This window comes from Urocitellus parryii, chromosome 1, assembly GCF_045843805.1.
Source record: "Urocitellus parryii isolate mUroPar1 chromosome 1, mUroPar1.hap1, whole genome shotgun sequence".
NCBI lineage: Eukaryota > Metazoa > Chordata > Mammalia > Rodentia > Sciuridae > Urocitellus > Urocitellus parryii.
Genome location: NC_135531.1, coordinates 36,569,108 through 36,596,909, shown reverse-complemented (window position 1 = coordinate 36,596,909; position 27,802 = coordinate 36,569,108). Strand labels below are relative to the sequence as shown.

The 27,802-nt window shown below is 39.8% G+C and overlaps 1 protein-coding gene across 1 annotated transcript; it reads left to right on the top strand.

The window, feature by feature from the left end:
- The first annotated feature begins 821 nt into the window (after positions 1-821).
- Ccl28 (C-C motif chemokine ligand 28) lies at positions 822-26,596 on the top strand. Its single transcript, XM_026393597.2, has 5 exons — positions 822-885; positions 9,404-9,530; positions 15,218-15,366; positions 17,277-17,378; positions 26,502-26,596. The coding sequence occupies exons 1-5, from the start codon at positions 822-824 to the stop codon at positions 26,594-26,596; spliced, it is 537 nt and encodes a 178-aa protein (XP_026249382.2).
- Positions 26,597-27,802: the final 1,206 nt, after the last annotated feature.

The following is a 27,802-nucleotide window of genomic DNA, read 5'->3' as shown; positions in this document are numbered from 1 at the left end:
TGGTATAACTTTCAAGGTCATCCAGACTGACCTGCTACTTATAGAAAAGCATTATATTTCCTGGGATTATACAACTAAGTAGTAGATGAGGCAGTGTTAGAACATGTGGCTTCATGAAGCTGATACGCAGGAAAGCTGGTCTAGAACCATGATCCTATGCTGCCTTGAGGCTCTTTTCTACACGTGCTGTCCTGTACCTGCCTCAGCCTTCTCAGAAATCAGCTAGAAGCTTCACTGGAAACAAACTGGCTGTGAACCAAGACAGAGGGAGGCAGAATTTTTCCCATATCTTTCCACAGAGATAACTTTTTTATGACTTGTTACCCTTGTCCCCAGAAACTCCTGGTCTCAAGCTACTAAAAATCAATTCCTTGTAGGCAAGTGGTTCTCAACAGAAGTGTCCATCAGAATCAGCTATGGAGATTTTATAAAATTCAAATGGCTGGTACCCTACCTCAGAATCTGATTTATAGGTGTACGCTTGGGAAGGGCACTCACGTAGATTGCTATTTTTTTAATGGTTCCCAAATTATTCTGATGCATATTCACAATTTACAGGGATCTTGCCAAATGCCAGATGGCCACTAATGTCCTCTGACCCCCAGGCAATGTGAACACACATTAAGTTGGGAGCTTGACAATTCAGGCAGGCACCTAGTCATGTAAGAAAAGAAACATGGCAACAGATGCCCTGAGCACCTCCCAGGGCGGGGCTACCTGGCTTACCGGCTCTTTCTCTGCACCTGAGGACACCTTTAGCTTTATTTCCTGATCTCACAGCCTCTCCTACGGTGCTGTCCCAGCCAGTGGATCAGGGAGAAATGCAGCAGACAGGACTCACCCTCATGACCTTGGCTGTCTGTGTCGCTCTTAGAAACTCTGAAGGTGAGTGGCGGCCCCCAGCCACTTGGGCCTCTTGTGAGAGGTAGGTGCCTCCCAAAGTGGTAATGGAAGGAGTGAGGTGAGGCAGGTATCTCTGTCTCTTCAGGCAGGAAATTTTCAATGATTTCTGATCATCTATGAGAGAATGGCATAGGTTTAAAATCTAGATCTCCAAGAAATTTCAGGAAGAAACCTCATTTGAACAGGAATATAAGGAATCTGCCACCTGGAGGATGACTCCTTCCCTGTGGGTACAGCTTAGAGCTGGGGTTCCCTTTCTGACAACAGTGTCTCAGGGAATATTTCTAGTTAGAGGTTGAAGTGAAGACACGACTGTTCATCTGTCTCCCTCCTCGCCCCAACCCGAAAAACTGTCTGAGTACAAGTGTTCCTAGAGGAAAAGACAGATTGAATCGACTCCGTCAGGGTTAGGTAAGCTGTTCATTTCCTGAGCCAAGTTAGCCCTGTGGATACTAAAAACTGAAACTTCACTCTTACCTTAAAAAGGGGAAGAAGGAGGAAGGAAATTGAACCATGCAAATGACATCAAAGAGAATTTAAGTTGCGAGTTGCTAGCATAAATATGGGAATTGTAACTGCCTTTGGACTAGGGTAGCATTCACTACATTATTTAGGAAACCCTAAGTATATTGGAACTTGATGCTTAGCTGATGTCTCTTTTCCAGTTGTCTTTTCTTAAACTTTACCCTGAACAGATTCTCTGAATCTACAGCAGAGGTGGAATATAAATTGTGTTTGGTCTGCTTTTTATAAAGCTGAGCCAACATTTTAAAACAGATTTCACATGCATGCACAAGTATATGCACACACACATAATAAATTTAGAGCTTCTCCTTAAAAATCAGATAAGGGCTGTAGCTCAGTGGTAGGGCATTTGCCTAGCATGAACAGGGCTCTGGGTTCCAACCCCAGCCAGGAAAAAAAGAAAAGAAAAGAAAGAAAGATCAGATCTGGGAACAATAGTTCCACATACCCTGGAAGAACAGTAAGAGGTTCTGTCCTTTTTCCCCCTGAATACCTCTGTCCCTCTCCTCCATGTCACATTAACTGCCTGGTCCCTGTGGGCCTTTGTTTAGGGTCTTCAATATAATTCATCAACATGCCAGGCTTAAATAAATACACAGAGAAAATAACCTGGATACTCTCTTGATTTCTATCAATATATTTTATCAAAATGAACAAAAGTTTGTCATTTTGTTTCCATAACATTTTTTCATAGGAATTGACCATTGAAATATTAGATCTTTCACGGTTTCTCAAGGGTCTATCTGAACAGGTTTTACTCCTAGTTTTGGCAACTCCACCAACTCCTTTTTTTTTCCCCACTGAGGCTATGGAATGTAGATGTGCTCCATTCCAGCTTCCAGATCTCTTTCCAGCTGTCCCCACAGTGGCCTTCCCACTGTGAGGGAGACAGGCCACAGCAGGCAGAGGGGAATGAGGGAGGCTCTGCCTTACCCAGAACCAAGCCTCACAAGGGCCTGAGTCCTGGTGGGGGTAGTGGGGGAGCAGGGAGCAAACACCAAGATGCAGATGTGTCTAAAGGTACAACAGGTGTTGACAGTGAGTTTCAGTCTTGGTGCTTACCTAAGGCAGTTTGGAACACAGGAAAATCACATTGTCTGAGAAGTGTCAACGTCTGCCTTTGAAATATATGTAATGCCAGGTTAAAATACAGATAGGTCTAAGAACAGTTGCAGAACTGAGAGAGGGGAACACCACCGCCCTCCTTAGCAAACTTTCATTCAAGTGTGTGTGTGTGTGTGTGTGTGTGTGTACACGTGTGCACATGCCAGGTCCCCTGTTGGTGGCACTAAGTGATTCAGGTTCCAGGGAGGGGGTGGAAGACCAGGTAAGGAGGGGTAGCGGGACATGAGGGACACTCAGCAGTCCAGGGAAGGAGATTGGTGGCTGTGATAGTTATTGCAAGTTGGAAGTCAGGATAAGGAAATGACCTGTGTCGGTGTAGGACTTTGGAGAACACATTTTATTCTTTTAGGCAGAAAGCTGTTCCATGATCTTCATGATGTCTTAAAAGGCTACCTTATGATGCTTCAGTAATTGGCATTCCCAAAGTGTTCTGCACCAATCAATCAGGAAGCCATTGACTTTATTCATAATTAAAAGCCTTGTATTCTAGCCAAAGGGAGGGTACACTCCACATTTGCTGATGTGGTTGTTGGCCCTGAGAACTCAATACTGACTCCATAAACATGCTTATCATCCAATTTCAGTGGCCCTGAGCCAGATGATTTAAAGCTACAATCTAGGTTTTATAGAACTGCCTGTTTTTCTTGTACATGAAGACAAAGTCTCCAATTTTGTCCAGCAGATGTAAGTTGGGCGATTTTGCTTCATTCAGTCCCGAATTGTCTTCCTACTAACAACCTACTTTCTCAAAGCTATTAGAATATCTCCTGAATCACACGGATACTTTCTTGAGGCTTGCTGCTGGCATCCTAAAAGAAAATCAAATCTCTGACTTGTCACAGACATTCACTAGGGAGGGTTACCATGAATATACATTTGTGCTTAAAAGTTGTTTTGCATAGTTCACTTCTCCAGCACTGCTTCCTCAGAGATCTGACAGGATCAGCTAATAATCTGCCTTCCTTCAGTTTCTCTCCAGTCATGCCCTACCATCTTGCATTTCCTGAATCCTATGTCATTGCTAGGTTAAGTGTCTCTATTTTCGCTCCAGAAGTCAATCGTATCTATAATATAGCTCTGGGTGTTTTTTAAATGTCCTTTTCTATGTCTGGAGAAGCAGTGTGATGCAATAGAAATTTTCTCAAATATGAGTATGTATGGGCCCCCTTTAAGAGAAGCCTCCTCTTCACTCTCAATGTTGACTTTTGAATTATTTTACTTGATGTATAGCATAAAACCAGGTATAAGTCTCTTGTGCAATTATAAATCTCTTCTGCAGCTATAAAAGCAAAATTTATAATTTAAATCAAAAAACACAACTAAAAGGTGAGATTTCAATATAATGACATTACTTCGACACAACAGTTAGGGTATGGCTGAAATTGAAATCACGATTCCAAATGTGACTATGGCCCAATGCTTGGGGGCAGATTTTGAGCTTGAGTCCAATGTGTACCCCACCAGGTACAGAGCCAGAAGTGCTTGTTCTACCTTTTCCTTTTTCTGTTTGAACCATGATGATGTAATTTGGCTGTCCCTTAGCATGAGTGCATTGTGAAGTTCACTGTTCTTTTCGGACTGGCCTATTTTATGGCACTTGTAACTACACCATCGTGAACATAAGGCAATCTTCAAATGTCCTCAAAGTGCACTCTTGAGCCAATCCTCCAGGAGATCCAGAGCATATCTGTTTAAAGATTATCATTGAGATGACATATTGAAAATTTGAAATTGCCAGAAAAGTTCTTGGATAGAGAGAATAGTTCTTTAGGGTCCCTACCAGAGGTTTATAAAACCCCATTTGAGAAGTGCTGGAGTATGGGAAAATTGTAGGCTTTTGATTCCAAAAGAGTAAGTTAGAATTTTACCCACATAGATTTGAGAAAGTACCTAATCTCTCTGAGCTCTAGTTTCCTTATCTGTAAAACAGGAAGAAAAATGCCTCTCTTACCTAGTCAGTCTCATGATTCAATGAGATAATGTATACACGTGTCTAGACATAATAGGTTCTCAATGAATGTTAGTTCCTTCCCACAAGATTCTATTTCTTGCTAGTTTTTAAAATTAAGATAACCAAAAAAGTTTGGTTGGGGTGCATCTCAGTGGTAGAGCATATTCTTAACATGATCCAGGCCCTGGGTTCAATTCCCAGCACCAAAAGTAAAAATATAATTTTCCCATTTCTTGTCTACTATTTGTCTGCTGTTCTAAGCACTTGAATGTATAAACTCAGACAGTCTTTATAACAGCCTCATGAGATAGGTGCTACTACCATCTCCATATTATAGATAAAAGAACTGAAACAGAATTAAATATGTAAGTTAACTCACCCAAGGTCAGCTAAAAATTGACAGAGCCAGGATTTAAACTTGGTTGTTTGCCTCTACATGCTTAAGTAGTATTCTGTAAAGTCTCTGAGGATGTCTTTGGCACAGAATTATCCAACCCTTTTAAATACCACTCCTTGACCCCTCTAGTGTCTATGCTGTAAGAATGAAGAGTGAAGAGGAGGTTTCTCTTTATCTTAAGTTAAAAGAAACCCTCCACCCATTCTCCATTTCCCGAACATTATTCCAGGGTTCCAGAAAGTATCTTGGAGGACTTCATTTGGGCATAGCCATTTCATACATCATGGATTGGTGAGGCCTGCTGTCCACTCAGTGACAGCGGTGAGCACCTCTACAGTGGTGAGCACCTCTGTTGGCATCCACAGCATGATGTGGCTGCACTAAGGTATGAAGTCCACCAAAATGGGCAGATGTGTTTCCAACCAACTAATTCTGAACATTATGTGGATTTATTTATTGCCCTCTTAAAACTGCACCCATAACCGTGAGACACGGCCCTCAGCTGAGTAAATCCTTTCTCCAACAATGGCACGCACATTTCTTGACTGTGTTTCTGTGTGGCTGTGTTTTATGTGATGGCGCTTTTCACTCCACTATTAGGATCCCAGGGGCTGTCTCAACTGCAGCTCTGGGAATCACACTTTGAGTAACAAGATACTGTACAATACATCCAAATAAGAGAGGAAGCTGTGTCACCTCTCCACAGTAACAGAATCCTTTTCTTAAAATCCAGAACCTAACTTTTGTATCATAAATGTGGTTGCGTGGTGCTTCAGTGTTGGTCTTAACAGGTTTGGAGCATGGAGACATCTTTAGAGCCCTCTAGTGACCAAAATAGGATCTCAGAACTAGAACAGGGACCAGAATTTCTGGCACAGCACTCATCCACTTAATAATGGAGTTTTATGCTGGAAATAATAATGACAATATCCCAAACCAACAGAATCAATAGAAATAAAACCATAAGAGTAAGACAAACAGTAATTATTTTAATCAGATATGATTAATATTTAATATTTTTAGCTAAAAATATTAAATTGACAAACAATTTATCATATTGAGATGACTCCTAATTGTTTGAATATGGAAGGATAGTGTTATTGAAAACACTCTGTGATTTTAGAAAATCACCTTGCCCCAAAACTGAGAAACTTCTTTAAAAAATAAAATATTTTAATTATATTAAAAGCCTTTAAAAAATATAAAATGAAACAATAATATAAAACTATTTTATGTTTCTCAATTCAAGAAACACTTACTACTAAGCTAGGCACTGTGCTATGTGGTGGGATCCAAAGATGCCTTGTGGGGTAGTCAAGGCAGTCAGATGTAATTAAAGACTTAACTGTATAGGAAAGCAGAGTGTGGTGGGACCACAGACTCAAATGGGAAAAGGAAAGACTGGAAGAAGATAAATGTAAGCTCAGTAGTCCAGAAGTCAACTCACATGCTCCTGAAGAGTAGTTGGAACAGGGATGGAGAGAAGACAGATCAAAGAAATGTCAAGGAATTTGTAGCTGGCTACATGGAGTGCAGGAGGAAGATGGAATGATCCATGGGTTTCTGACTTAGGTAATGGTACAGGGTGATTACATGAGATGAGAAAAGGAAAAGGGAAGTAGATTAAAGGAGATGAAATCTTCAGTAAGGATGATTGTGGGATATCCAAGTACATTTTCAAGGCAGTTAGATATGTGGCAGAATATTTGAGTAGAGGTTGGCAAATGATCTGTAGATACTGACTAGTAGTGATTTAAAGTAATAGAACATGGGGTTAGAAATGATGGTGGAATGTGATGGACATTATTATCCAAAGTACATGTATGAAGATGTGAATTGGTGTAAACATACTTTGTATACAATCAGAGATATGAAAAATTGTGCTCTATATGTGTAATAAGAATTGTACTGCATTCCGCTGTCATATATAAATAAAAATTAATTAAAAATAAAGCAAGAGAAGATGTAGAAAGAAAAGAGCATATGTTAGGGATGGAACTTTGAGAATGATAAGTATTTGGGACAGAGCAAAGGAGAAGGCGTTCAAGAGGCAGAGAAAATAATTTCTCAGTATTGGGAGAATTAGGAGAGACTAGTAAACAAGGTTTATGGAAATTTTCAAGGAAGGAATGGGTAACTGTCAAATGAAGTAGGAAAGTCCAGTAAGATAAGGCTAGAAGGCTGTCTTCTCATTGTAAGCACCCCAGGACAGGTACAATGAGGGCAGAAAATAAATACCACTGATATTTTACTAATGTGACAATCACTTCTTTTTTTTTTTTTTTTCTGAAGTACTGGAGGTTAAACCCAGGAACTCTCAACCACTGAGTTACATTTCCAGCCCTTATTTTATTTTGAGACAGGGTCTCACTAAGTTGCTGAGGCTGGCCTTGAATCTGCAATCCTCCTACCTCAGATTCCTGAGTTGCTGGGATTATAGACATATGCCATAATGCTCAGTTCATTTAGTCTTTAATGTTGTTCAAGTTAGTGGTTTCCTTATTGACTTTCTGCCTACATGATTTATCCACTATTGAAAGTGGACTAAAATAAAGTTAATATGACTCTTTTATCAGTATGCAATGAACTTCTTTGTTGCAACAGTTTTTTACTTTTTTAGATAGACATTTAGACATTCTCTGCTATTTTTTATACTAAACAGCTGTGCACTTGTTTTTATAACTTGTGTGAATCTGTATTCCAGAGGTATAATTACATGAGCCAATAGGATTGCATCCTAAGCATTTAATTACAAATCTGTCTCCTCTACTACAGCCTCTTGAAAATAGGAACATATTATTTATTTTTGCATCACCCCAGCGACTAGTTTTTGCCTAAAACATTTTAACTGCTCAATAAACATTTGTCAAATAATAGATGAATAAGTGATTTAATGAATGGTAACCAAAAATTTTGATAACTAGAAAGTGACATAGATATTTTACATTTCGTAGCCAACTCCTTTTCTTCTCCAAAACTGTAAGTAGGCCAGATGTTTACCTGTGGATAAGACATAGATAGAGAACCTGTTCTCCCAAGGACTCCCATTGCTTAGAGCTAACACTGAGAAGTTGTTGGGTGGAGGTTCCAACCTGGGAAACACATTCAGGATCCTGGCAGTGGAAGATGCAAGATGCAGTTGGGAGAGTAGACATTCTTTATTCAGAGCCAGCAGCAGCCCCCACACTCCAGCTTCAGTCCCATTTTTGCCCCAGTTTCATTTTGCTAATTTTCCATTTTGCTTCATTTTCCAGGTCCATTTAGCCCCCTGAGCCACTTCCATAGGCTTTTTTTTTTTTTAATGCAGGCCAGACAAAGAAGGCACATTGCCAACTGGTTACATTAGTGGGTGTGTGCTCACAAGTAAATGTTTATGACCTTGAGAGTGTATATATATATATATATACTGAATCAGGGTGTTCATGACTTTGACTATACACTGAAAACATAGCCTGCTGAAATCCTCAACAAGGGAGCCTAAATATAGTCATCTTGGGCCTGCCCAATTTAAAGAGGTGTTTCTTTTAATCCCCAATTCAAGAACGAACTTCTGTCCTGTAAGAGGCTACCACCTGCAGTCACTTTTGACTGTAATTTATAATTTATTTTAGTCACTACCCAATTGGTAGAATGGGATGCATAGGAGAATACTGTGTTACATGGCATATAGGAGTTTGCAAATACATATTTTAGTTTGGGAATCATATTTATTTTCATATTTATACTATAAATACCTTACATTTAGATGATAAAATCTCCTTCTAGCCTCACCTTCTGCTCTACTCACTCTCCACTTTAATCCATCTTGCTTATAGCTACACTCTCCCTTTCTCAAACTTTGAATCCCCTTTTTACAAAAGCCAAGCCTCCTTATGCTGACATTCGTAGCCTCAGTTATGTGGCCTCACCTCAGTGTCTTTTGAACCTCATCTCCCATCACTCACCTTTCTAGCTACTCAATTTAGGAAACATAGTCTATTTTAGTCCATACACTAAATGTGCCTTGGGCTTTTCTGCCTCAGAACCCTTAACCACACATTTCCCTTAGTCTGCACAAGTCTCCCATTTTTCTCCACCCTTCCAAATCCTTTAACATTCAGCCATACTCTTTCATCCTTCCCTTTTTGGAAACTCAGAATGTTCCAGGGATCCATGTGGTCTCTCCCAAACTGCATGGTCTGGGACACCATTAACTTCACTTTTTAATCTCTGATCAAGTCAGCCTGCAACCCCTGTTGGCTACAGCTTTTTTCATCTCCTTCACTCGATTTGTCCTTTTGCCTAAATTTATTTTTTATCTCCCACAAATGCAGTTTAAGTTCCAGAAGCTAGAGCTGCATCCTGTCCCTGTTTGAGTTCATGAAGCCCTGTTTGCCCTTGCTTGAGAGGATTAATTAACTTGCTTGAGAGAATTAAAGACTGTATGGAATCTTTAAGATGAGAACTGTGTCAGGGTTCTGTGAACCGTAAGATGTGATATTTCCTTTCTTTTCTTCTTTTAGCCATACTTCCCATTGCTTCCAGCTGTTGCACTGAGGTTTCACATCACATTTCCAGAAGACTTCTGGAAAGGGTGAATTCATGTCGCATCCAGAGAGCTGATGGGGACTGTGACTTGGCAGCTGTCATGTGAGTGAAACCGTCAGCAGGGTTATCTTCATGCTGATTATTTTCCTGGCCAATTAACAATAGATTGAAAGGCTTTGCTTGATATGTTGCACTTAAATATCCTTCCAAACAAAGGAAGAGTAAATATTCTGTCCTTTTAGCGCCAGGCTCCCTGGAGTAAATGCACAGTCTTTCTGTACAGGAATGTCCTCAGCCTTATACTGGAACTCCAGCTTAGCTCTTTCTGCTACAGTGCTGGGCTAGGGCTCAATGCCCTTTGTGGCCAGAAAATATTCACGGCTTTCCTCAGCAAAATCAGAGAATCTGAACAATAAAACAAAACAGCAAACAAAAGGCAATTCTGTTATGTATCATGGCTTTAACTGTATCTGAGCTGCTGTTATTTTTACTCTCCAAATAAGGAGTGTACTTATAAGGTTCAGAAAGCAGTGTGGCAATGTCTGTACCTGTCGCAAGTGCTGCCATGTGCTCCAGTTACAAATGTCCTTTTCTATTTTTGTTTTGTTGTTTTTCTTTTCTTTTCTTTAATGGTACTGTGAACCCAGGGCCTTGGGCATATTAGGCAGATACTCACCACTGAGCTACATCTCCAGCCTCTGCTCTGGTTTTTATTCTGGGGTGGGGCATTGGCTCATGTGAACCCTCCTCCTGCTCCCACCCTTCCTATCCCACCATGGCTCAATTATTAAAAATTTTAGATGTATCTGTACTTAACTTCATTAACGACATTGGTATTTAGCAAATCTGAGTTCTGACAAGAATGCTTGGAGGAAGGCATACATTATATCGATGTCACATTCAGGAGAAAGCTTTGATTGGAGGGGCATGTTCACCTGACATCTTACAGCTAGGGAATGGCAGAAATGAGATGTGTACCTAGATCTCTTGGTTCAGAACACTACATATCTCCAAAGTCACTCTAAAAGAAGAGTGGGACTAATCATAAATGATTCTCCCAAACTCCATTGCATTCAGGTGTGGGGCATCTCCCCGATACTCTAGATTTCACATCATCTGTGGCTTTAGGTAATGCTAGTGAGCCATTTGGTATCCCTTTCTTTGGACTATAAATATCTTCATTACTTATGCTTGAACTCCTGAGTCACTCAGGAACATCCTTATTTCATCAAGTCCAATAAATATTTATTGATCAGCAATTGTGTACTAAGTATCATTCCATGTGCTGGGGATGCAACAGTGACACTGTGGGCTCTGCCCTCCTTGAGTCTCTGGGAGACAATGTGTCCAGCTGGGTTCTGCAGACCATCTCCAATGATTTGAATAATCTATGGATTGCAGATATGTTTTTCCCCTTTTAGAGGAATCTATTCACTATCCAACTTTAAGAGACACTACTCTAAGACAAAGTTTCTTAACAGGTGAAGAGCTTGTAAAATATGTATTAATCACTTTTCTTTAGGTCATGGGGCTATGACCTCCTGGGAATTGTGTATAAACCTCTGAACATGCTTCTGGGCAGAAGATCCATAGGTTTTATTAGATTATTAATAGGATCTGAGATCTAATAAAGTTAAAAACTATACTTGGGATCAAAATTTGGGGAGGAGACAATTATTGGTACAAACTTTTAATAAGCATCAGTGTCTTTGTGGGAGAAGCGAGAGGACAGAGAACTCTCCAGCACTTTCTCAGTTCCACCATTACTTGGCTCCATCAGCTCAGATGATCTAGTCACTGGGAGTCAACATAACCTGGGGTAATCCTGGAAATAATGCATAGTAATGAGGTGCATTCTGAGAGGTGCTTCAAGTTCCCAACTTGTCTGAAAAATCTCTTTAGTATTGCTTGGCCCAGATTCCCTCAGTCTTTAATCTTAATAGCTACTGTGGGTAATAGTAGGAGAGTGAAAAATTCATGGGTGATTCACAGTCCAGGCTCTAGTTAATTGGAATCATCTGGATGTTTTTGTAGGGTTCACACAGGAACTAAATCTGCCCGAGGCGCTGCTCTGGCTGCCCTCAGAAACACCATTTTCAGCTGCTCTCAATTTCACCTCCCTCTCTGGTATTCAGCATCTTGGACCAAAGGAGCTGTGAGGACTTTTACAAGGGACTCCAGGAAGGCTTAGAGAATCCAGAGGAAGTTCCCGTGGTTTTAAGACTAAAAGACCGGGAATTGCCAGAGCACCCCATTGGTAACAGAATTTTCAGAGATGTTTTCTTTGGGAGAAGCAGGTATCAGAGATCTGAAAGGCATAAGAGCAAAAATAACGTCAATCTCATTTTGATAAGGAAAAGTAGAAAAGAAAGATGAGTCTACTTAAAAAAAAATACTTTTTTTAGTTGTTGATAGACCTTATTTTATTTATTTATTTATTTGTATGTGGTGCTGAGAATTGAACCCAGTGCCTCACACACGCTAGGCAAGCACTATACCACTGAGCTACAACCCCAGCCTGAGTCTACCTTTTTAAAAGAATTAGATTTTTTTTTTTTAATATTTATTTTTTAGTTCTCGGCGGACACAACATCTTTGTTGGACACAACATCTTTGTTGGTATGTGGTGCTGAGGATCGAACCCGGGCCGCACGCATGCCAGGCGAGCGCGCTACCGCTTGAGCCACATCCCCAGCCCCAAGAATTAGATTTTAATTCAAAGGAAACTATAAAGCCATTAACTAGATCTAAAAATATTTACTTTATTAAAGCAAAAATTTGTAAATTGACTTCTCTGTGCTGATAAGAAAGCTAGAAAAATATAGAGCAGTTGGGACCAAGCCTCAAGTGAAATGAAATTCTGACTCATATACTTTTTAGTCATAAATTATAGAGCTTCCCTGTTGTATTTTCTGAAATTCAACATAAGGATATTCTTGTTTTTCAATAATATACTCTAGAATATGTCATTACTTAACTAAAATATAGTCCCTTAACCTTGACTGTGTTCAAAGATTTCAAGGTTAGAGGCAAATGTTTAAGATACAGAAAAGATTGCTCATACTAGAAATATAAATCACAATTAATTAATATAAATTGATTTACAGTGAACTCACTAGGTTTCTTTTCCTTTTCTGCCTGGGAAGAGTTCATTTGTTTTCAAGTCTATAAATGATCATTGTAGCTTTTGATGCCTAAGAGAGCAGTTTGCTTGCTTAAATCCCTCTACAGAGACTTCATTAAAGAGCTTCAAGCTATTTCTGAACATAAATACAATGGAAATTGTTATCTCAGGCAGAGAGTTGAGGTTTCTTGATTTCTATAGAGGTTATCAGTTGGGAGAAATTTTTGGATAATTAAATAAAGTTATCTAGGTTTTTCAGAAGTGGTTGTGAAGGGCCATTGCATTTAGAGGAATGTGTGAAGAAATAAAGTTTAGGGCACAATCCTAGGTATACTCTCCATGGCAGGACTGGTCCATTGGACTGTTTCTAACTACACTTCCGTGAAGAAAAGAATCAGTGGATCAAGCTAATGGTTTCTTAGAGTCAAAACTCTTACCCTAGAAATTCTCAATGGGATGGGTAGGCACCGGTGCGGAAATGATGGAGTTAGGGGTATGGGGAGGAATGTGGAATAGGCTGCCTCCTTTTCCAACATCACCCATTTCTTTTTGTCCTGATAGAAAGCACACAGGATACAAATCGAGTTTTACCAGTTGTTATACTTCAGACTTCTAAGCATCACAGCATCTCAGATTTGGGAGCTGTGTTCTGGAAGCTTCATTCCCACCCCCCACCCCCGCCTTGAAATACAGGCAGGCCTTAAAAAGGATCCCACATGGGAGCTGCTACCTGTGTTCCCTCCACCTGTCTGCATGCCTCCTGCCTATCCCCTGCCCCCACTCTGTTTTCTCCTTCTACCCCAGGACCAAGCCTACAACCTGAAGCTCAGCACATCTTACTTTATTCACAGAACTGAGTCCTAATTTTCTCATGTGTTACCAGAGATGTCAGTGAAGTCTTTACTCTGGTTCCTTCTGACACCACAGGGAAAGGTGTCCGTAAAAGTCTTTGGAAGGAGTAGGAGCTTCAACTAGTTTTCTTTTCTTTTTTCCTTCACAGCAATGCTACAGCATCTTTTCTCCTATAATAGCAAATCAATTAATCATACTGAGAATCAGCTTTTCTTTGAAACTGTCTCAGTCTAATACAGTTAGGGAACATATTATCCTCTTAAGATGCCCCCCACAGGCTGGCTTTATCATACTAACGCTCATTACACCTCTCCCCACTTTCCCGACCTTGTTTGAGAGTGCCACTTGGGGCATCTGGAGAAACAGCAGCCTATTCTCTAACTCTCACATTCCTCGCTGAATAACACGTCCAAGGGACTCAATTTATCAAGACACAGAAATATATACATGGGGGCTAGGGATGTGGCTCAAGCGGTAGCGCGCTCGCTTGGCATGGCTGCAGCCCAGGTTCCATCCTCAGCACCACATACAAAGATGTTGTGTCTGCCGAAAACTAAAATGTAAATAAAATATTTAAAAAAAAAAAGATTACAGATCAGGGCTGAGAATATAGCTTAGTCAGTAGAGTGCTTATTTAAAAAAAAAAGAAAAAAGAAATATATACATGTAGAGACAGCAGGATTTGTAACATTTCATCAGAGCTGCCTGGCACCTGATGGAGGATTAAAGGTTGCCCTATTTTTTTGTAACAAGAACTTTAATGACCAGAAATTACAATTGCTGCCTGAGGGTCCTCCCACCTCAATCTCAAAATTTCATATAAAAAAAAAAAATGAACACAAATTCTGAGCTGTGATGTAGAACCATGCAACGGTGAAGTTTAACAAAGGCCTAAAATTTTTTAGTTGACTGTTTTGTTGAAAACAAAACCAGACTGTCTGTATTTTAAACAATTTTCACTTTATACACGAAGTGAGTGACAGGGTTCCTACTGTGAATAAGGTCTTTTCAGAAATACACCTGGGGGATGGCTGGCTTGTGGTTCAGTGGTAGAATGCTTGCATAGTATGCGTGAGGAACTGGGTTCGATTCTCAGCATTGAATATAAATAAATAAATAAAATAAAGGTCCACTAAATGAGTAAACACTTCTTCCTAAATAAAATTATTTCATTAATCTAAATAAATATATATATAATCTCTATATATATTTATATACTTATTTATATATATATATATATGTTTATATTTGAGGAACATGCCTGGACTGTTCCTCCCTGAAGGGCCAAAACTTCAGTAGGAGTCATGAGACCAGAACTCAAAGACAGTGAAATAAGTGCCACCAGAGAGGTAACTCTCACCATGAAGACTCACAGGGAAGACATCAGGGTATATAGCTGAGTGGAAGAACGTGTTTGAGATGGATGCTGAGAATGGGTTGGTTTTGTTGGGTGAAGCTTGGTCAGGGAAGAAAATTGTTTTCCCTAGGTTTTTCTGATTCTTTTTTCTACTTTCCCCCTACTCCTGCTCCCCATCTCCTTCCTTCTCTTTATTTTTCCTTCTTCCTTTTCTCCTCCTCCTCTTCCTCGTTATCCTCACCCAATTCCTCCTCTTCTTCTTTTAAGGCTCCTTGCAACTGTCTGAGGACCACAGACAGCAGTGTGCACACAGTCAGGATGTAAGCTCGTGGTCCTCGGTTTTAGGATCCAGTCCCTGAGATTACAGTCCCCCAAAGTGGGGGCTGCTTACAAGCCACTAACTGCTTGTCCATTTGTACTTTCTGTTAGTGATGACTTTTCTTCCCTTCTTGGCAGCCTTCACATCAAACACAGGAGAATCTGCGTCAGCCCACACAATCACACCATTAAGCAGTGGATGAGAGCACAAGCAGCCAAGAAAAATGGCAAAGGCAAAGTCTGCCAGAAGAAACACCACCAGAGGAACGGCAAAGTGGTGCCCGGGGGTAAACAGGAAGCACGTGGCCTCTGAACTCCTCATCAGAGAGTTTGCAGATGTTTCCACATAGGGGATTCCTCAAGGCGCTTGGCTGTGGTTGGTTATAAATTTATCATCAGAATTTTTCTTATGGAAAGCATACAATACAAAACAAAATGTTGTTCTTTTTGTAAATGAACCACTGCATGGTATGGAAAGGTAGCCAATAATACACTAACCAAAAAAAAAATGAAATGAAAATTTAACACTCATCTTCATATGACATGTGAAGAGGAGCATACAGATATAATTTCTACAACCTTTTTATTATAAAGTTTTCTTAACCTACAGAGTAGTTGAAAGAATGTACAAGAAACACCTGTATAACCTTCACCTAGATTAATCATTGTTAATATGTTACCACACTTGGTTTCTCTCTGTTCTTTCTTTCTTTGTGTATATATGAAATGTTATATATTATGTATGATAAGTATCTAACTTTTTGCTAAATCATTTAAAAAGAAGTTGCAAACATCATAACGCTTGTTTTAGTCCATATTCCTGTTACTATAATAAAATACTTGAGACCAGGTAATGTCTAAAGAATTTTAAAAAGTTTATTTGGCTTAGGATTCTGGAGACTGGGAATTCTGACAATACCTCTTAGGATCTGGAAGACTTTTTTGCTGCATTATACTCTAATTACCTCCCAAAGACCTCGCCTGATATTTATCAGCACATAAATTTAGGCATCAAATTTCCAACACATGAACTTTTGGGGGACACATTTAAATCATAGCTATCCTCCACTCCTAATTTCTTTTTAATATTATAACTTGGTATCCACATGAATAAAGATATATCCTTTTTTTAAATTAAATTATTAGTTTTTATATTAAAAATTAATAATTTCATCATATTTATGAGTATGCACATGAATATATATGCACATGAATATATATACATATATATACACATATATATGTATATATATATATATAAATATATTCCATATTCAAATTTCCCATGATCATTTAATGTAGTTTTTTTTAAATCCAGGAATCAATTAAGCTTCAAAAGTTTCACATACTGCAATTAATTGTTGTTGTTATTATTATTATTATTGTCTTTCAATCTAAGGAAATCCCTCTTTTTTTGTCCCCCTTTATTTCTTCATGGCATAGATTTTTTTTTTTTTTTGGTACTGAGTATTGAACCCAGGAGTGCTCCATCTCTGAGCAACATCCTCAGCCCTTTTTATTTTATTTTGAGACAGGATCTCACTAAATTACTGAGGCTGACCCCAAACTTGTGACCTCTTGCCTCAGCCTCTGCTGGGATTACAGGTGTGTGCCACCACACCTGGATGGTATGAACTTTAAAAAACGACTCTAGGCCAGCCTCTGTTTCATGTTCTGGGTTTATCTGGTTGCTTCCTTAAGATCAGGTTTGGATTTATAATTTTTGGTATAAGTTTCCTATGTGAATTTCTGTACTTATTATGCCATTTAGACTTTATAAACATTGGAGTTTGTTTTCTAAATAGAAAAGTATATTCTGAATAGTACTGTGTGTGTGTGTGTGTGTGTGTGTGTGTGTGTGTGTGTGTATGTAAGAGAGAGAAAGAGTCTGGAGATCAAACCCAGGGCATACTACACGAACGCCCTCCACTGAGTTACACCCCAGGCCTGAAGAGTACTTTAAAATGCCAGTTTGAGTAGCTATTGCCATTTGGATTGATAAATTCTGATGCTGGGGGGCAGGAACTCTGCTTGACTCCCCAGTAGTCCACTGTTAGGAGTCCAGAGTTTCCTCCTGTGCAGTGATTTTTACAACTTAAGTCATTCCCCCCCCCCCCCCCCCCCCCCCCCCGCTCCTCACTCACTTTTCCATGACCTTGTAAGTTGATTCCCATTGTGCCACTCCTTTTTTTGGCAGGGAATATACTTATAGCCCAGTTGTCACAAACAGCCATTAGCGAGCTGGAGCTGCATCTTGTGTCCTGGGTGTCCTGGGCCTCCCTGCTGGCCCGGGGCAGTGGTATTACAGCAACCTTGCTCTCAACCCCATTATGCTTTTGACAGGCTAAAATAATAATGTCGGTGATCCTGAGGAAAACAGTGCTAGATGTTCCTTTTTAATCTTGTATTACTATCATCCAATGTCATAATTTCAGGGTCTAAAAGCTGAGGAAATTGATATTAAATTTTTAAAATTTAACAAAATGTAATAATATAAGAGGTAAGATCGCTGCAGGCAGCGACCAAAGGAGGCAGATTTTAAAAGGCCGCCAAAGGAGGCTTTATTTGAGGTATCACTTGAGTACAGGGAAAGGGTCTGAGGAGAAACCGCGTGGGAGCTTGCAGGAAGGGAAGGACTTGGGACAGGAAAAGGTGTCTTTAGAGTCCCTTGTCCCACTGGAGTTGGGGGGGGGGGAGGGAGCTGGCTGAACTCCAGGATTGGCCAGGGGGTCCTGATGATTGACAGGTGTTAGTCTCCGCTGACAGTTTGTAGGCGCCTGATTGATTTTTCTTCCCATCTGGCTGCTTTGTTCTAAGTCACCACCACAAAGTTACAAAGAGTAACTTAAGTCACCAGTTTTAAATTAATCACAATGACCAACATCAAGGGAAAGAGAAAAAATTGGTGTCTAATCTTTTCAACCAACAATTGAAGTTATTTTTATTTGGTTTTGATGTCTAGTCCAGATCTATAAGTCTACACAATGTTGGGGTATCTATAAATAACAGTAGTTTATATGATTAGATAAATAGGTAGGTAGGTAAGTAGGTAGATAAATAGATAGATAATTTTTTCAATACTGGAAATTGAATCCAGAATCTCACACATGATAGGCAAGTGCTCTACCACTCAGTTATATCCCCAACTCTTTTGTTTATTTTATTTTATTTTGAGACAAGTCTTGCTAAGTTGCCCAGGCCAGATGTAAACCTGTGATGCTCCTTCCTCAGACTCCCAAGTATCCGGATCACAGGTGTGCACCACCATACTTAGTTATTGGATATATTTTAAAAACAGATTGCTCTGGTTTGGATAAGTGTCCTCAAAAAGCCATATGTTGAGGTCTTTGTCTCCAATCTGCTATTGGGAGTGATGAAACCTTCAGTGCGTGGGTCCTAGTGGAAGGATATTAAGTCACTGGGGGCTGACCTTAAAGGAGATATTGGAACTCCTGTCCCTTCATCCTTCTCTTTGCTTCCCTACCTCCAAGAGGAAAACAGCCTTCTCCACCATGCACTGTGGTGTGCTGCCTTATCACAGGCACAAAGCAATAGACCAACTGAGCATGGACTGGAAACTCCCAAAATCAGGCCAAAGTAAACCTTTCCTCTTTTTAAATTGATTAATCTCCAGTATTTGTTACAGAACAGAAAACATGCTGATTTTATGTTGCAAATGACTGAACCTTTGTCTGAGGACTGTGTGCACAAGAGACTAGAATTTTAAAAATTCCAATTTACAGGTTAACATATATGCTTACTAAAACATTATTGTGTCACTGTTACTGCATTGTGTATTATTATTATGCTGAGTAAATACTGTTACTATCCTGAAATACTGTAATTACGATTAAATGACCCAGGTGAACACTGTAAGTTTTCTTTTTTAAAATTGCCTTCTTATTACACTGTATTAAAATTACATGTTTAACATTAATTACATTTTTATTAGGTGTGTCATGAAAAAAAATCAAAGGGATAGAAGAATTTGTAACAAAAAAAGCATATTTCCACTCTATCATTCCTATTCCTAGACTTGATATTTTGAGGGAACTTGTTTTAACCCTTTTAAAAGTTTTAGTTTGTTTGATGGTTGGCTCCATCATTTCAGATGAAATGCTGAGAGCATCATTTATTTATCAAGGTTGGGCAATATTTATTGCCTACTTATTACTCCATGCTTCCCTTCCCCTCTTCCTCCTCATCTTAGTGCTTGATAGCTTAATGATTATTATTTATAACTCTGAATATTTTACCTTCCTTCCATTCATTAGTCCATTGCCTCTTTGTGTAAGGTGTAGCTTATATCCTGTTCTCCTTTCTTTTTTTTCTTTTTTTTGTTTTAATCTACTTTATTTTTTTTAAATTGGTTATTCAAAACATTACAATGCTCTTGACATATCATATTTCATACATTAGATTCAAGTAGGTTATGAACTCCCAACACATAGAGGCTGCAATATGCCAGTCAATCAGATTATCTGTCAGTGAATTATGAGAAAGAGCATATTCACAGTTCTTTTTCTTTTTTAAGAGAGAGTGAGAGAGGGAGAGAGAGAAAGAGAGAGAGAATTTTAATATTTATTTTTTAGTTATCAGCGGCGGACACAACATCTTTGTTGGTATGTGGTGCTGAGAATCGAACCCGGGCTGCACGCATGCCAGGCGAGCGCGCTACCGCTTGAGCCACATCCCCAGCCCCATATTCACAGTTCTATAGCATAGAATGAGCTTGGAGGGTTCCCAAATATACCAGAAGGAATAATGATTTTGTAATTATAAAAAAAAAAAATTTGCTAGTCTTGCTGAAACAGCATCAAATTGGCTATATAAATTGTAAATACATGCCATAGTTCTAGTTGTTCTGTGTTCTTACAGGAAAGGGGTACTAATACCACCTTTATGTAATCTTTTCCCCACTTCTTACATTTTCTAATTAAGTGGAAGGATTTTGGGATTGTCTGTTAGGTGACCCAATTTGGACTAGAATAGTTAGTGGATATTTAATAGCACTACACAGAGAATCCATATTTCTACAGAATAGAAGATCAGAAACAAAGAAAGCAGTATTAATTACCTATTGATACACAACAAATTACCCCAAACATAGTGACTAGACATTCATTATCTTATGGTTTCTGTGGGTGAGGAATTTGTGAATGACTTAGCTGGATAGTTCTGGCTTTAATTTTCTCAGAGTTTGTGGTCAGGATGTTGGCAGGCATTGCAGACATCTGAAGGCTTGATTGGGACCAGAGGGTCCCTTTCTAAGATGCTCATTCACAAGGCTATTGGCAGGAAGCTGTTCCTTGCCATGTGGCTCTATCCATGAGCGGCCTGTGTCCTCATAACATGGCATCTTGCTTCCCCCGGAAAAAGTGATCAAGAGAGAACAAGGAGGAAGACTCAGTGCTTTTATGACCTAGCCTTGGAAGTAAATTACCATCCATAGGTTCTGTTCTGTAGATCACACAGACCAACCCTGCCACAGTGTGGAAGGAGACTATAAAGTGGCATGAATAACAGAAGTCAAAGATCACTGGAGTTTGGGAGGCTAGAACTGTTCATTATGGATCAGTCCATAAATGTAAAATACAAAACAAGCAAAACTAAACTGTGTTGTTATTAGTGAGGATAATGGTTACCCTGGAGAGAGGACAGTGTCTGGAAGGAGAGAAGAGAGGGACTTTTTGGCTGCTGAAAATATTCCATTTTTTGATATAGGCTTGGTACTGCATTTACCTTATAAAAAATCCATCGACCTGTAACTTATAACATGTTCCTCCTCTGTATGTATATATTAAGTTTGTTGTTGTCGTTTTGGTGCTAGGGATTGAACCCCGGGCCACTGAGTCACATCCCCAGACCTTTGTATTTATTATTTTAAGACAGGGTCTCGCTAACTTACTTAGGGCCTTGCTAAGTAGCTGAGGCTGGCCCCAAACTTGGGATCCTCCTTCCTCAGCCTCTGGAGCTGCTGGGATTATAGGCACGAGCCACCACGCCCAACTTAATATATTAAGTTTTCACAAGTTAAACTGACCCGGTGTTCCTGTGGTCCAGGCAACATAATTGAGAAAAAGAAGGGAGCCCCTGATTCATTCATCCATGAAATGATACCCCAGTAGCAATTTTCTTATTATTAACCTAAGGGTCATAACTTCTTGAATATATAGACAGCTTAATAGACTCAGAAAAAGGAAGAATAATACAATTTAAATATCTATGACATTGCTCCACTCCTGGATATATCATGCTAACCTCCAAGACACAATATAGACATATGACATCATATCTTGGCCTCTTTGGCCTCTATGTTTGTTCCTGAGTGTGAATGACAATAACTGATGGATATACATTCATAAAGTTTGTATTCTTGGCTTAATGCTAAATCTATTATCTGCCAATTATAACACTCGAAGCTTTTGTCTCTCTAAATGGAGTACCTACCTCACTGCTGGCAAACACACATCCATATCATTTGTTGATTGGCTCATCATTCATTTACTCTTTCAGCCACTTGACAAGTATTTACTGAGCAGTTATGCCCAACCATTGTAACAGTCGCTGAGAATAGAGATTGATGACAGGATTCCTGCCTCCACAAGTTGAGGGGCCATTTGGGGGAGTAGGGAGAGGAATGGGACAAACAGATCCTTTCAACAAACTGTGGGGAGAGCCATGGTGGGATGTCCTAGAATACAGGAGCACAGAAGGAGGCGTGGATCGGACGAAGAAGAGATGGTGCCTGAATCGCATCTGGAAGGGGTGGGTTTGGTTCACGGCTCAGTGGGTGTTGTCACAGGGGTAGGGGGGGGTCTATTCCACAGCCCTATGACTAGGCTCCATCACTACCTAATGAACACTCACATTTAGGTGCAGATCGAGGGGAGGACAGGATGTTAAAGCCAGATGGTGTCATGTCCTACTGTGTCTGTCATCCTTGCCATTACTCAAAGGAGACAGCCCTCAGGCTCCAGTGACTCATGCTTCATAGGACCATCTTCCGTTAAAGTTCAAAGTGCTTCGGGAGATTTACAAATGATAAATGCCTAATAAGTGTGTTTTGAACAACAGAATCTCATTGTTGCAATTTTAAAACCAGTTCTGAGGCTGCCTTTTGCTGACACAATATCAATTTTCCAGTTATCTCCTGGCCTACACTAGATTCTGTTGAGAGCGGCTATGGGTGTGCTTAAACCTCCAAGTCCCAGCTCCATGACATAGGGGTAGTCATATGATGAGGATGTAGGTAGAATTTATTAGGTTGTCCTTCCAGGAAAGAAAAGATTTTAAAGAGAGACTGATTCAACTGCTCCTTGCCCTTTTCCTTATGATTGAGCATTACAGATGAAGCTAGGGCAACTCTCTCACCAGAAAAATCTTAACAGAAACCTAAAGACCTCCACTTAGGAATTTGTGAGTTGCTCAATAAGCAGTTGTCTTCAGATTGTTTATTTGAAAAAAAAAATCCCTATTATTTTAGCCGCTATTATTAGGGCTTCTGTTCCATCCAACTGAATTTAATCTCAAATTGATATTGTCAGACATAAATTATTCCAATTTTATAAGTCAGAAAACCAGGGCAAGAGTATGGCTTCCTCAAACCTATCAACTGAGTAGTGACTGAATTAAAAAACTGCTTTTAATATCCAGGCTTTTTTCCACTTCCATACAACCTTTTTTTTTTTTTTTTTAAAGAGGGAGAAAATCCTTTCAATTAGGAACCCCCTAAAATCCTTTCATCCCTTGATCTCTTTATCCAAAACATCTGTCTCCCACCCCTTGCTGGCCCCTGATCTGTTCTATTCCAGCCTCACATTAGAGAACACTCCGGATCTTTACTGGGCCTACACATTTGCAAGATTTTTGTGTTCCCCTATGTAACTCAAAATGAAAATCAATTTATAAAAACAACTGTAAGGAAGTGTAATGTAACTCTCTTTTGGTACTTTTTGGGAAATAAAGGATTTTAAAAAGATTTTGTTGTGTGGCCATGTTTGCTGATGCCATAAGGACGTGTTTATGCTGGGAGGTGGCTTCGGGTTGGGGAAGACAACGGGGTTTTGTTGTGGTTTGAGTTTTCCGTTTTTCAAACTGTCTTAGCTCTAACTTCCCAACCTGCAATGAACAATACAACTTTAAAGGACATGTCCCACCCAACACAAGGCAGATGATTTCACATGCTAGAGCTTCCCTGTTGTTTTATCTTCTGAAGTCTCTTCTGAAATGCTGTCTTGTAACCATCCAAGCAGTGCTGTCAGGGGCTTTTTTTTTTTTTTTCCCTTTGGTACTAGGAATTGTTTAATTACTGAGCCACATCCAGACCCCTTTTTATTTTTTATTTTGAGACAGGATCTCACTAAGTTACTTAGTGCCTCATTAAATTGCTGAGGCTGGCCTTGAACTTGGGATCCTCCTGCCTCAGCCTCCAGAGCTGCTGGGATTACTGGTGTACCACCATACCCAGCCTGTCATGGGTTTTAGATCAAGCAATTTATGTTAGAACAGACTTCTTAACCCAAGAAGCATGGGATCGCTAAAGGCTTCAGGGAGACTCGTGGGTCCTTGAGGCTAAAGGCAAAATTTTCAAATGTATGAAAGTTTTATTTTTAATGGATTCTTAGTAGTCATTAAAATAAAACATGTTGATTGTAGGGGAATGGCCCTGCCATGGCATCTGGGTGAGTTTTGTGGATCTGCACAACCATACAGACAAAGGTTTGAACAATAGCTTATCCAAGTGTTGGTAGCATGCTTTGTGACCCTACTGTGACACAAGATGAGGGGAAACCTGTGAGGGGCTGCTCTGAGGCCATTTTCCACTTGCTTTCCTAAGGTCTCCTGGGTTCTCGGGAAGCGTGGGGCTATCTGCTCTACTCAGCTGCTATATAGAAATGGCTCCTCAGCAATGTGGCATCTCCCAACTCAAGTTGCAGTCCTGTGCCCTGCCCCCTTTTCCATTGTTGTCCTTTTTGATGTTAGGACAGGCTCATGGGCGCTGACATGTTTGGGTCTTCTTTCTCTTGCTCTCTATGTAGGCAACAAGCAGAATCTAAAAGTGACTCATAGTATCTTTACTAGACAAATCAGCTAGGACTTGGCCTTGGCCTTTCCTTGTCTCAAGTGTGCCTGACATTCATGACCTCCAAACAGTTGAATATCACTGATGTAGATGATGAAAATGTCTTAGGAGGCAGGTCTGTGCCAATGCACAGCACACTTGACTTGAAGTCAGATACAACTGCAAGTAACTTTTGGATATGCCACTCTTAACCCTTGTTTATCATAGAAACCAGGAAGTGGTAGGATTTGTGCTTCACATTGGAAGAACAAAGATGCTAATTGCTTATAAACCTTAGGCCCCATTTGACTTTCCCAATAACTGTATGTCTGGACACATATATCACTTCATGCTTGAGGTGCTTTATAGCTCTGTCTGACCTAAACAACTGGAATGATCATTATGACCTCACAAGACTGGTGAGAGAATTAAGTGATACTTATTTGAGAAAGAAGTAGGAGCCTAGCATGTACTAGGCACCAGACACAGGCTTTAGACTCATTCACTGGTGTTTCAGCTATCTGCTGATGTTTGATATGCCACCCCCAACACTTAGTGGTCTAAAACAGAAATAATTTCTCATTTCTCAAAATTTTCTAGGTTAGCTGGAGGCTTGTTTGGACATTTCTGATATTGGTCATACTTCAGGGCAGTCTTTTGGGATGAAAAATCCCAAAAGGACTCACTCCCGGGTTTGGCACGGGGTGGGAATGGCAGGAAAGCTGAGCTCACCACATGGTGGGGATGGTGGAGATGACGGGGTCTTCTCTTTCTCTGTAGTATCAGGATTTGTCCCTCTTCATGCTTTTCCGTGGTGACTCAGGGTTCCTGACACCAACGTGAAAGCTGCCAGGTCTTGTGACATGTTCAATTGATGAAAGCAAGTCACCAGATTTATGGGAAGGGTATATATATATATATATAAGACAGTATATACCATGAGGTAAGACTTATTGGAGGTCATTTTCAGAGACTGGCTAGCACATACATACACATTTGTTTTTGTATCAGGAGACTTTAAAATATGTATCAGGAGACATCAGTTTTCTTTTTCTTCTTTCTGGATACTAGGGATTGGACCCAGGGGTGCTTTACTACTGAGACGGATCCCCAGACCTTTTTATTTTTTATTTTGAAACAGGGTTTCCCTAAGTTGCTAAGACTGGCCTTCAACTTGCCATCCTCCTGCCACAGCCTCCCAAGTCACTCGGATTAGAGGCATGTATCATTCTTTTCTTTTTCAAGAGGAGGGTTCTCACTATGTTGCCTAGGCTGACCTTGAATTTCCGAATTCAAAAGATCCTTCTGCCTCAACCTTCTGAGTAGCCTAGACTACAGACACACACCACTAGGCCCAGCTCTACTTTTCTTTGTTTTAAGAACATACTTTCTCAATTCATTTCTGTTCTTTGTCTCCTGTTTCTGCTCTTTATCTCTCTTTTTTTCTTAAAGATCAGCTTTAGGTATACTGGAAATTAATGAAACAGGAGGAATCTGGTAGCCATCTAGAGTCGTCTTCTGAAATGGCTCCCAATGATCTCTGCCTTCCAGCACTCAGGTCTTTGTGTAATTCCCTTCCCTTGAGTGTAGGCTGAACCTAGTGACTTTCTCCTACCAAAGAAAATATAGCAAAATTGAGGGGATGCCAGTTCCAAGATCAGTTGGAGAACACCGTGTGTCTTACTGGCACTCCTTCTCAATAGTGCTCTCTTGTCTCCTTGGCCTACTTGCTGTTTTTGTTTTCTGGGGTTGCGCAGTACCATAAACTGGGTGGCTTAAACAACAGGAATTTATTGTCTCACAGTTCTGTCATCTAAAAGTCTTAAATCAAGGTGACAGTGGGCTTGGTTCCTTCTGAGGGCCATGAGGAAGAATCTGTTTTGTGCTTCTCCTCTAGCTTACAGAGATTTTCTAATAATCATTGCCATTCCTTGCCCTGTAGAAACATCAGCATGATCTCTGTCTTTATCTTCACATAACAGTGTCTCTATGTGCGTGTCCATATTCAAATTCCCCCTTCTTATAAAAAAGATACTGATCATATTGAATTAGGGCCCACCCTAATGACCTTATCTTAATGACCCTATTTCCAAACAAGGCCAACTGCTGATACAATGGGGACTAGAATTGCAACCTATAAATTGGAACAAGGGGGCTATGGTAACAGCCATAAAACTTGAGGGAGAGGCCCATGTAGCAAGGAACTGAGGATGGCTTTGACCAATAACCACTGAGGAGCTACAGTCTTAAATTTAATGGATCATAAAGAACCAAATCTAGCCAACAACCATGTGAGTGAGCTGGGAGTGGGCCCTTTCCCCTTTCAGTCTTCCCCTTTTCAGCTACAATTGACTGCAGCTCCAGCCAACACCGTGATGGTCACAGTGGAGAGCCCTTGGGCTGACATCTTGATTGAGCCTGGTGAAAAAGCCTCAAGCCGAAGACTCAGCTAAACCACACGTGGATTATTAACCCGTAGAAATTATAAGATAATAAATGTGTACTGTTTCAAGCCATTTCAAGATAATTTATTATCCAACAATAGAAAATACAAAGAGAGAGTGTATTCAAGTATTCTGTCGTCTAGAAAGCCAAAAGTAGCAACAAACTCTGTAATTAGAGCACACACACACACACATACTAGGAATTGGAGTCAGATGAGGAATCTTCTTTTAAACATATTAATAGAAAATATTGCCAGTTGAGAGAAACCTATAGATCTAAAGGACAAAGAGAAACCGAAGATAAAAAGGGGTTTAATTTCAAACACAGATATTCAAAGATTGGAAGAATCCTGAATGACATGAATTACTCTGAAGCCAAGTGAAACAGGGATGAGGGTAATATTTGGGTTTAAAAGACTGACATTGGGCTAAGGGTAAAACTTAATGGTAGAGTGCCCGTCCAGCATGTACAAGTTCCTGGGTTTGAACAAATAAATGACATTATCTGGGGATACAGGGAAAGACAGAAATAAAAAGAATTGCTTGCTTCTTATTTGACAATTTTTAAAAATATCCCTTTTCTAGCCATGTTTATAAAAATGAAAAATTTGATACATTGCCATCTATCTAATATAAAAATCTAAACAATTACCTACTTTTTTTTCAGTCATATAGACTCAGTCTGAACGCTATCAAAAGTACCTCTTTCCTTACATTTAAGACATTCAAAGTCCAAATGAGAGCAAAATGTTAAAAATAACTGAAAGTAAATTTCATAATGGGGAGGAGGATCATAATTGGTAGGTATAATAATAATAATAATAATTACTACAGCAACAAATTTGACTAACATGAGAACCAGGTATTAGAATACTTCTAGACAAGGTTATTTTATTAAACCATTTAGCACCCTGAAAACAGTTCATTGAATTTTAACATTGAGCCTTTGAGTGTGCCCACAACCAGAAATAAATGTGTCTACTTTCTTCCTACCTCAACCCCAAATTGTAAATATTTTTCCATCTAAACTAGAGCATTCCACTTAGCCAAGAGTTAGACTAAATGCTGCTTTCACAGACTCCCCTAATAAATAGGGCTGCTTACTAATCATCCTTTTAGTTAGGATATTGGTCCAGATTCTGAAACAAAAAATAGCTCAAGCCAGACAGAAGTTATTCCTCTCTCACATAGAACTCCATGTTCAAGTAGCCCAGT